A 12,171-nucleotide genomic window follows, 5' to 3' on the forward strand; every position below is an offset into this window, starting at 1 on the left:
TGTTCTGCTTTTGGCCACAGCGTTATTCTTAGTCTGGCCTGCTCTCAGCATATAAATCATGAAGATAAGATTCCTGCTCTGCTAAAGTACAGATATCCTGATTCAGCGCAGTCACACACCAATCCTGGAAGTAGACTGGTCAAAAAGTGGAATGAATCAGAAACTGATGTTGAGCTGATGTAAGTGGTGCAGTGGGTAGAGAAAGATTAAAAATATATTCATAGATACAGTATATTAGATCATTCTTGGAACCATGATGGTGAGGGTGCTTACATGTTTTTTAAAATGTATTTTTTTGGCTGTTGGTTTAGCCAGCTGGGAATTGAACTGGCTGTTTGCTGCTCACGTGCAAATGGTCACATCATCAAACTGCGTGTAAACAACCATGCCGGATTTCTGGTGTGCTGCGCCGGCGTTTGGCTAAAAAAAAAAAAAAAAAAAGATAGGACTACATTGCCAGTCGAGTTCGTCCACCAATGGAATGAGGGGAACACAGCTTTTGCTCTCAACCAAACTAATATCACTAGCCAATGGGAAGTAGAGTGGGGGCGGGCAGAGTAAATAAAAATAAAATCGCTTCCCGAGGTTGGAAGAGTTAAACAGAGACGGAAAGCTCTTCGGTTGCTGGTGCAACGAACTGAAGGGGTCTGGTGGTGCTTGTTTCTGTATTGTGTGTTAAAAAAAAACTCATGCATGCATGCAACTAGCGACAAAAAGTGCTGCCACGTCACAAGTGAGATCCACAGAGCTGCTGTCCTCTGAAACTCACAGCTGGTTTACCGGGATCAACATCCACCGCTGATGAACCGACATCAGACTGACCGGGTTAGTGATTTAAAAACACGCGTGTGCTCGTTCATTGCAGCACACGGCTTGTCGTTCGCCAGATCTCAGCCACTCGTTAATCTGTGTAAAAAACTAACTGAAGATAAAAATGCTTTGTCCAAACTGTCCGTGTCAGATCAGCATGCTGGTTCCATAAATACACCTGGCAGAGCAGCAGCATTAGGAAATGAGCATTTAATGTTTTTGTTGTAATTATTTGAACTGAACTATAGTTTGCTGTTATAAACTATATTTTTATTTATTTATTTTTTGCACTGTAACTGTTTGCATAGCTGTATTTTAGAGTAAGTAGTGCAAATAGTGCACATATTGTTAAAAGGTGAATCAATGTCCTCTTCCATGTCTATTACTGATTAGTTGCTAAATAATATATTTGCACCATGTTGTAGTCAGATGGAGAACCTACCACTGCCTACTGACCTTTTTAGTATTACTGTAATCTGCATTCTGAGTTTCTGAACACAAATATCTTCATTTCTTATTAAATAGCTAGATTGTACCCCAACCCCCACCCCATGGAAAGCTGTCTTGCCAGCTTAAGCAGTGGACAGATTGGTTCAAAACAATAAACCTTTCCATTCTAATTAAAATTTCAATCATCTATGCAACTATCTAACTGGAACAAATACATAAAAACAACTATCCAGCAACTTATCAAACACTCACTGATGAAACTGACTGTTCAGTGATTTAGCCACACTCACAGATAAATGTTTTCTGATGCAGATTTAAAGTATGTGCAACTGATAACTGGAGCTGCAATCATACAGTGCTACCTGATTAAACAATTCATAATCTGCCTTATCTTATAAAATGTGAGAAAACAGAGAAGATGGTCATCAAAATGCTGTCTGACCAACAGACCAAAGCATGAAGACGTATGGAGATAAAACACAACAAACTAAAGAAATTTAACTTTTTGACAATTATTTCATTAGCTCCACAGTTTCTGATCAAGTTTCTGTTGATTTATTAATCCATTCATCATTCAAGCTTCAGCCATAACTGATTCACATGGGTGGTTAATGTTGATAAAGTCCTCTACCGCAGTATGTATATTTTTAATATATCAGTATTGCATATATCGTTAGAATCTAACGCAATTCTATAAAACAGCTCAAAAACTTTCCAAAGAGCTATGCGATATTGTTCATAAATGATTCGATTCAATTGCTGGTCTAATTGCATTTTAAAGTACAGGTGTATCTAATAAAGAAGACACTGAGCAGCTCTAACAAAATCTGTGGAAACTCGAGTCAGAAACTGTTCACATGGAAATACAATCCCCAGTTTGGCAAATCACAGTGCTTTAAGCTAACTAATTGATGTAAAAGTTACTAATTTTCCAGATATTTTACAGGAATAGCAACAGAAAAATGTCAGAAAATTGTCTTAACAAGGTTCACTCTACTCTAAAGCACCGCTCCAGTTTCTAGGTTGCCTCTGCATTGTGCAACGTCTTTAACATTACAAATGCAAACCATAAAACTACATTGCTGCATTGTACGGCCCTAGCAGATGTTTCTCTGGTGCCCCAGAAACAGCACAGTTTCTAATCTATTCCTTCTGCCTCGACCCACGTTACCTCATAGACTACATTATACAAAGACGGGGAGGAATCATGACCACTGCGTGTCCCTAATTGATGCAGAGCAGCATCAGCAGGACTCTGCAGCCGACACACAGTAACCCGGCCTGCCCTGGCTGCATTACACCGTTTAACCTAATATTCCAACACGTTCTCTGTCTCTGGTGCTGGCTGGCTGGCAGGCAGACAGGTGGTGTGCAGATAATGCTGTCTCATTAGAGCAGCACACTAAAGCACTCAGAGCTGCCCAGGAAATCCACTTAGCAGAGCTGGGAGCAGGACAGCAGGGAAGACCCGACAGACTGGGAACTGTGGAAGCAGAAAAGGGAGGAGAGAATGCCATTGTGTCTGCACGTGTTCCTGAAAGTCACGTGACACCATCGATCCTGAAACTGAAAGAGGACCTTTTTTTTTTTTTTTTTTTTTTTTAAATTTTGAAAAGACGCTCAGGCGGATTCACAAGTCGCCTGAAAAGCTGCCACACGTTGCATGAAACTGTGTTAACACCCGACACAGCAGCGGGGGGATCCTGCAGTGTGTGATGCCACTATTTCACCTCTGCTATTATCTGATCTTTGCAGCTTTCTCACTTCCTCTCAGTCACCTCACCGGTCACTTAACGTGCTAATAAAACGAGGCACAACCCCCTCCTTCACTTAAATAAGACCTTCATGTCGGTACAAGAGATGCTATGGGCAGCTCCAGCTAAAAAGCACGCAAAATCCAGGCAGACAAACATTTAGCTTTGTGTTAATTAGGAGATACTGTCTGTTACTCGTTTGGCAAAAACAACAATTTTGATAACTGAAAAACATGCAAAATGCAAAATCCAGACAGACAATCGTGTAGCATGTAAATCACTTCTTATAACCCACTTTTATAGACTTGCTTTTATGTGAGGTTTACTTTCAGCTTTATTTAATTTTAGTGTTTTATTTTTTATTATGTCCTGTTTATTTTAGATGTTCTCTATGGTTTTATTTTACTTTCAGCTGCCTGGTTCTTTGGTGTGATGTTGTCTCTCTAATTTGTTAATTCTCTATTTTTGTTTACTTTTAATTTTAACCCTCAATCTTGTTCCTTAATTTTCAATCTGTCTAGTTCCCTTGTTTGAGTTGTGTGCTAATCTAGCTAATTATTCATTTAGTTTATTGTCATTTTTACTATGTATTTTTAATTGACTGCTCTGACTTGTCTCTGTGTTTACATGTTTTAACTGTCAAAGCACTTTGTGAACGCTGAACTTCTTCTTCTTCTTCTCATTATTAATATGTGTTGCTGCATTTGCTAATTAGGAGGAACCGTCTGTTACTCGTTCAGCAGAAACAACAAATTTAACAATTGATTCATACTTCAAAATATCTTTCACCCAAACCACTAACTTTTCCTATCTAAAGGAGTTAAAACAGTTAAAATGTGATGCTTTTTTTCATTTCACGTGATAATAAACTGAATATCTTCCAATTCTGAACTATTTTTCAGCAGAGTTATCTGAGGACATTAAAAAAGGGGAACTTTTGCCATCTCAGGACATTTTAATGGACTGAATGAGTGATCAGATGGAGTGGAAAACTATCGCAGACGCAAAAACTTTCTATGGTAGTAAAATATGACCCCATATGCATCAAACCACACTGCAGACTATGTGTCTGACAAACCTTTACAGAGGCAGTTAATTATTTAAACTGGTATTCTGCCAACACGTGCATGAACTTACACGTCTGAAATGAAGCAAAAGTCAATGAAAAGAATATGGAGTTTCCAACGAATGACTATTTTCAAAATCAATCAGTCTTTTGATTAGTTTGTCCATTAAATTATTATTTATTCAGCTGATAAAATACCAGAAAAATCCAAAGATATTTGGTTAACTACATTTAAATGCCACAGAAATGCCACAATTTAACACATCTGAGAAACTACTTCCAGTTAATTTTTGGCCTTTTTGCTTCAAATCACATGATCTTTGATATGATTTAGTTTAACTGATGAATAAACTGATCGCTGCAGCTCTAAAAGAGCCTTTTGAGAAATACAGTTATTCATTTTCTTGCATAGTTCTGTGAAAAGATCAATGCACTCTGTGTGCAAAGTGTGAAGCTACATGAGGGAGATGACTAGCTTAGATTAGCATAATGACTTGAAGTTAAGGAAAACAGTTAATCTAGCTTTCAAATATACATCCCTCTAGAGCCAAATATTGTACATTTTTAGTATGATATGTACAAAACCAGAAAAAATAAAGAAAAACAAGATATTTACAGAGTTGCAATGACTAATCAATTAATTGTTAACTAATAACTTAATCCAAACTATTTTTATACCAAAGTAGCCAGTTTGAGGATTTTTTTAGGAGAGAAAAAGCCCAAATTCTCAGATTCCAGCCTCGTAAATGTGGATAATTTCTGGTTTGTTTACTTCTTTGCTTCTATCTTGTGTTGTGGACAAAACAAGACATTTGTCATCTTGAACTTTGGGAAACACTGACTGCCATTTTTCACCTTTTTCTGACATTTCACAGGACAAACAACTTATTGATTAATCAAGAAAATAATCAACAGATTAATCCACAAAGAAAATAATCATTAACCGCAGCCTTATTCGCAAACATATTACTTGACAGATGTGAATCTTAACGAACTTCTCTTTGAACTCTTGGCACAAAATTTGTAAAAAGTATTTCTAGAAGTCCAGTCCATCAAAAGTTGGAGGACAAATCAGTCTGTCAGTCTGCAAACAGTGAGTCACTTTACAAACTGCTAGTCTGCCACAAAGACTGAGTGATTCAACTACTCAGTGAGCCAATCGGTCTTCCAGCATTCGGTGGAATTGATCTGTTAACTTGATGTTTTTAAGGGTGTTTGAATGTTAGATCTTGTCAGTCACTGAGCATCAGCCGGTACTGCAGTACTCAAGTCTGAACAGTCTAATTAATAGGCGGAAGAAGCTTTAAAAAAAAAAATGTGCTGGAACGAATGAATTGACCGTGGCTGCAGTCTGATTGCTCTGAGTGTGCAGAGGAGCCAAAATCTTGTTCCCACAGGAGCACAAGAAACCAAAAATACGCTCGAGTGTGAGGGAATGTGCACGAACCACAAAAATCCTTCAATAAGTAAAATGTGCTCACTTCCTTCTCACACTAAAAATCTTGCGTGTGCGTTAGATATGTGTGAGTAGCTTTGTGTGATGAAGCCCCTGCAGCCGCTCACATGAATGGAAGTGAGATAAAAGCTCGTCAGACTTTACCAAGAGGAAACTAATGTGGACGGCTAGTCAAGTGAAAAGCAAGAGGAAGTGAAAGAGGGGGGAGGAGAGGAGAAAGAAAGAGGACAGTAAGAAGTGCTAAGGATGGTTAGAACGACAGATTAAAATATAGATAATATATAAAATGATCAGACCACCCTTGTTTTCTTCAATTTCTTGTTCATTTTAATTCCTGGTACAACTAAAGTACAACTAAACTACATTTGTTTGGATCAATATAATGATAACAACAAAACTAGCTGATAAGAGTTTAATTTCAGAGTTGATATCAGACATTTTCCATGGTTTTCTTGATAATAACCAAAATCTCCTCAGTTCTTCCATCAGTAGCTATGGGATTGTTCTGCCAGAAACAGCTTTTAGGATTCCATGTTTTCTTTTCTGTCTGTTTTAGTCCCATGATCCACACAGAAGTTAGTACTGATTCATAACCATAGTTTCTGATGACTGCATCCATGTGTCTTGGCTGCTCTCCACCAGCTTCTGACATTGTTCTGCTGTCACAGCAGCCCATTCCTGTTGCACTCATTCTAACTAATCTGCTTTGTTTTTGTGGTTCTCCATTTAGCGTTTGATGATTTTCCACTGGTTTTCAGATGGATTTAGATCTGGTGATTGAGCAGCCAAGGCATGGTTCCAATGTTCTAGTTCTCCATCCAGGCTTTAACTGACCTTGTCTTGTTGGAAAATCCAGTCATTGGAGGCAGGAAAGAGTTTTCCAGCTGATGGAAGAAGAGTGTTTTCTCGAGTAGTCCCAAGCATGACCTGGTTCATTCACCCTATTCCACCCAGACTGAAACTACCCCAGATGGTCACTGATCCACCCCCATGTTTTACTGTAGGAGCAGACAGTCCAGTTTGTAGCTTCTCCAGGCTTCCTCCTAACCAGTAAGCTGGCTGGACATCAACTGAAAACTGGATTCATCCCTGAAGAGAACCTTAGTCCAATCATCAACAGTTCAATCCTTGTGATCCCAGCAAAGAGTAACCAGCTTTCCTCTGCCTTTCCTTGATGAAGGGCTTCTTCCTGCCCTGTGGGACTTCAGACCAGCTTCAACAAGTCAGTTTCCAACTGTCCTTGAAGAACAAGTCCCATTTCTCCACAGTGTCCACTCATTCTTAAGGTCCCTGGAGGTCTGAGGACGATTCCTGACAGGAACGTATGAGTGACGGTCATCTGGTGGGTAGAAAGATGTTTCCTGACCAGCTAGCAGTTTGGTAGAACCATGTTGGGCTTGTTTTTTCTTGGTGGAATGAACGGCTGTCTTGGAGATCTTCAGTTTTTTCGCTACCTGTCTCTCACTCATGATGGCTGCCTTTGTGGCTTCACATAATTCTTTAGTTTTAGACGCTATGTGAGAGCTGACAACTTCTGAGTTATGCTAGGGCTTGAATGTCAGCAGGAAACCACTCTAGACCTTTGGATGTCATGAAATGTCCTCTTATAGACCCTGGGAATACAATGAAGCTGAAGCATGTCAAATAGGACATAAAGTATTATGGAATTAGCTGCATTTTTTGTCATGTTCATTGTATTCTTCAGGTAATAAACCTTTAGTGGTACGAGGATTTAAAATGAACAAGAAATTGAAGAAAACAAGGGTGGTCTAATAGTTTTTTCCATGACTGTAGCTAATGCACACTATTTTACTCAACATGAGCAGCATCTTTCAAAGGTTCTCAGTGTTAATCCATTTACAACCATGTGACCTCAGGCCTCTGATGATATATCGACCATCAGCTAAAAGGGAACATCATTAAAGAGATGAAAGGAGGAGTGGGAGGAAAAGAATCTAGAAAAAGGAGATGTTTGTATCGATCCAGAAGGTGAAGACTCTTACCTAAATGTGACTTTTATAAAACACAGCAGGTGGGAAAGGAGACAAGAGTAATCAGACGTGCAAAGAGGACCAAATGCGTGTTAAATCCATACGAGAAGTTGCAGTTACACTACCCCAAATCCCAGCTTTAAACCCCTAAAAAAGCCCATTCCCATTTTAGTTGTAATCTGCCCACCACAGGGAATCCATTTCGATCAATGATTCATCAACAGATCTATTTCCAGCCCCCTCCCCACTGACTCACCCCCGTGTGGTGACAACACAGTGACTCAAATTCAACCTCTGCTTCACTGTGCAACAATGAGACGGTATTTCCTCTCAGGCTACTCTCACATCCACTTGTGGTTTTAACAGCAGTTTGGTGCGAGTTCCAGCGAAGTGAAATCCTCAAAACGCAAGAGACTCAACCTTTTAGACACCAGATGTCACTCCCTGTCACCGTTCTGTTTCAGCAACAGCGGCTTACCACGTCTAATTAGTGGCATTTTAACTCCAGTCCTGATATGGAAATCCAGCATTGTCAGAACAATGTGTGGACCAGTGAGTCAGCTGCCGGTTTCAACTTCTCATTCTTGGAACTTTTCACATTGCTTCATCTGGTTTTTCAAAACTCAGGTGAATTTTTTGGTGAAGGAGGAGTCTAAACAGTCCCTCTAATAACTTTCAGCTTTTTCCATTGTGCTCCTTTGTGTATTTTGCTAGAAATTAACTGAGGAGAACCAAGTAGTAAGGTTGGGTTTGTAGAAAAATTAAAGCGTTAGTGTTCAGAATGTGTGCCGAATTGAAGAATGGATCACAATCGTGAAAAATATCACACAATTTTCACTTTCACCCTTACATATCTGCAGATAAACCAACGCAGCTTTAAAATCACTTTTTCTTAATGGAGTTTGGCTTAGTCTCCTGGCTTTGTTGATATGCCAAAACAATAAACTGAACCGTAGTTATTGGATAAAATAGCTGCAAATGTGTTAGAAAGGAATGGGTTTTTTTGCTACTGACCATATCATAGACGTTTAGGATGATCGGCTCGTTTGCCATCACTGGCATCAGGATCTTCTCCCCGCTACGTCCCTTCTTCTCTGCGGGTCTTCCTCCTCCTTCCCTCTGTGCGAGATCCGAACTCTCGCCCTCCAAAAATAGACCGTCCTCCCCTCGTCGCTGGCACTTTCACGGCCGACGATCAGCTTGATGGTTCGATATCACAACTGGGCGTAAAAAATCGTTGGAGTCCAGAGGTTTTTTTTACCGTCCAACATCTGACTGGCTTTGTCCAAATACCCCCCCCCCCCCCCCCGCCCCCTCCACCGACGGAGCAGCGGCGGACAGATGAGCGAACCGACGTGCTAAACCCGCTCGCCTATACGGAGGTCGAAGTGAAAAAGAAGACTTTACAGCGGGAATTTTGTCGTCGAGGAGGCGTGCCGGCACGGAGAAAGCTCAAATTCAATTCCCCGAACGAGCTACTCAGGAAATGGCATAATGCTGAGGTGTCAGTAGGTGGTTTTTTCGGTAAAAATACTGACTCGCGGCTCCCTTCTTCGCTAGCTAACGGCAGCGGGCAGGATGCGACTGTTGGGAGAAAACTGGACGGAGAGGGAGAGTGGGCGAGAGCAGCGATCGACGAGTCCGCTCTCGATTAAGCAGCCTGAGCGCTCTGAGCATCACGTGGGATGTAGTTTGTTTATTAAACGTGTAGAAACAGAATGAATCAAATCACATTGAAGACAGACAGAAAAAAACATTGTTAAAAAATGCATAAAACGAGATAGAAAATAGTACAAACATTTTATGAAACACAAATGTAAAAATATATATAAATGTAAATTTCTTTTTTCTTACTACCCATCAAAATCACTTTAAATAAATCACTGTGCTTTGTACGGTGGCCGAGAGGTGCAAACCAAATTTACATAATGCAGAACACTTTTACAACCTCCAAGACAAATTTACAAGCGACAAAACACTTTTACAAGTCCAAAAACACTTTTACAAGTCCGAAAACACTTTTACAAATCCAAATGTAACCGGAAAGGGAATGTCCCAACTCCGGGGTTGAACCGGAAGTGACGACGAGGAGCGGCTAATGCACTCTGTCGGTCTGATCTGCGCCATTTAAACACTAAAGACCGACCACACGATTTTTTTCCCATACATACCAATAAGAAAAGCAGAAAGCTCAAACTTGCACCTATGAAAACACAAAAGAAAACATTTTATAAAACATAAACATAAAAATATAAATAAATGTAAAATACCAACTAACAAGACACAAAATGAGATTTAAAAAAATCTATTAGCAGAATTAAAAGAAAAAACATAAAATAGTAAAATAAACAAGACAAACAACAGCAAAAACACTAATAAAATATATTTCATAAAATAAACTTGTAATACCTTAATAAAACAAGATGCAATCAATTGGTAAAATAAAATTGAATAAAGGTAAATTACTAAAATAAAACAGACAGAAAATAGCATAAAAACTTAAAAAAAACATTTTGTCAGACAAAATGAATACAAATCTAAAGAAATAAAAAACAAGATTGAAAACAGGATGAAAATTTATAAAATATTTAGTAAAACATAATAAATGTAAATATAAAGTAGCAAATAACAAGACACAAAGCAGGACTTTAAAAAACCTATAAAAATCAACTTGTAAACAAAATATATAAAAAATACTTCAGAGAAATCAGGGAAAAACCTTCTGTTGATAAAATGAGCTAAATAAAAATCTAAAAAATAAATGTGACAGATAACACGCTTTAAACTAGAAAAATCAATTTGTAAAACTAACTAAATATAAAATACTAAAAAAAAAAAAAAAAAAAAAAAAAAACAAGACAGAAACCAAAATAAAAACCTGGAAAATCTACCTATACAATAAAGTAAAATTCTAAATTGCAACATAAAAAACAGGATTAACATTTGAGTGGGGGCTGCTTTAAAAAAATATTTTAATCATTTTTTCCCATAAATACCGATAAGAAAACCAGAGAGCTGCATCCACGAAAACATGACAAAACACAGAATTATGTTACTTTCACTCGTTTTAGCAGAGATGTGTGCTCGCTTCTCGTCAGAGGTGCTTGAAAAAGGTCCAGAATTTTCTGTAACATTCTCTCCAGCTGTAAAAGAGATCATTTCATTTATCCACTGCCTGAAAACTGGAAGCTTCCAGGTATCAAAATAAGTCTCTTAGCTGTGATTAAACCAGACAGAAGGATGTCCTCATCAGCAGTGGAAAGCAAAGCGGTTTGTTCTGATCTTCACAAGATATTTGCCTGTCAGAGATAAAAGAAAACCAGCGAAAAATGTCCTTTCAGAAATCAAATATGAAAAGGCCGAGAACAGATGAGCGCTGTTGCCGTCTGCGGTTGTCCATCAATCACACAGAGATGTCAAGGAGAGATGCATTTAACTTCCTTTTGAAGCCCTGAAAATGATGAATGGCTTTAAATTGGACAAGTTGAGCTTTAGTGTCATGAGAACATTCACTTATTATCCTTCATCCCATACACTAAAAAAATATATACAATCTGTGCTATAAGATTCTTTTGGCCTGAGGCTGTTTTTAATTGTTTGTGCCAGACATTTTAATACAAACCCATCCATCCATCCAGTATCTAAAACCACCTTTTTCTCCTGTAGGGGGTGGAGTGTATCACAGCTGACCACACAGGTCTCCAGTCCATCACTGGGTCAACATAAGAGACAGAAAACCAAACACATTGATACTTACAGCCAATTTAGAATCAATAATTAAACGAACATGTATGTCTTTGATTATGGCAGGAAGCTGGATTCAAAGCACGTTCAGATCCAGAATCTTCTTGTTGAAAGGAAACTGGACCATTGCTGCAAAAATTCTAAATATTTCACCAGATCCAGCTTGTCGAAAGTGAATGTCTGAAAAATGTCTCATAGATTTAACAAAAGACCATTGATGTAGTCTAGATTTTAGATGAGAACATGCACCCTAATTAGTTAATTAATGTTTTATTCATGATAAAATAGAAAAGGAAAAGATGTAGATGGTTGAAAATCCAATGAAAGAGCCAGTATGTACATATGGCATTTAACTCTAAAATGGGAATTTATCATTTGAAATCCAATTTTATTGAATGATAAACCACAGAACTCACATAGCTGATAATTGTTTTTGCATTTGAAGCTGCCTTTATTTGATTCTAAGGAATATTTTATCATGATTATCACCTAAAAGTCTTTGTGGAGAAGCTCAGCAGTCACCATTTGCACTCTGACAACATTCACTGGTGGTCAAAGGTTGAAAACAAGGTGCAGGACAATATACAATGCTGATCATGGTTAAAATGTATACTCATTTGGCCTCATTTAGTGCACAAAATTGTCCTAAAACTTCTTTCACAGAATCAAATGACCTTATCTGGCATGCTTGAGCTTAAGATGAATAGTTAGTCCACATTTGAACAGGTACCGGACAGCCAACATTACAATTACACAACCAGTTTACCTCCAGAAGCCAGGTTCTGCAAATAGACTGTCCCTATGCACAAAGCCGGGCCAATAAGGAAGTGTTAGAATCTGAAAACAGAGCCCTGAACAGGACCAACCAACCAAGATCTTGATCTATGTGAGCATTCTGCT

At 38.5% G+C, this 12,171-nt stretch overlaps 1 protein-coding gene across 1 annotated transcript in view; it reads right to left on the minus strand.

Moving 5' to 3' along the window:
• desi2 (desumoylating isopeptidase 2) overlaps positions 1-8,819 on the minus strand; it is a 35,181-nt gene extending 26,362 nt beyond the window's left edge. The window contains exon 1 of the mRNA XM_023276540.3: positions 8,542-8,819. Within this exon, the coding sequence (XP_023132308.1) occupies positions 8,542-8,589 (48 nt within the window). The 5' untranslated portion in view covers positions 8,590-8,819. The remainder of the gene's footprint in view (positions 1-8,541) is intronic.
• Between the last annotated feature and the right edge of the window lie 3,352 nt (positions 8,820-12,171).

This window comes from Amphiprion ocellaris, chromosome 16 (genome assembly GCF_022539595.1).
Source record: "Amphiprion ocellaris isolate individual 3 ecotype Okinawa chromosome 16, ASM2253959v1, whole genome shotgun sequence".
NCBI classification, from domain to species: domain Eukaryota; kingdom Metazoa; phylum Chordata; class Actinopteri; family Pomacentridae; genus Amphiprion; species Amphiprion ocellaris.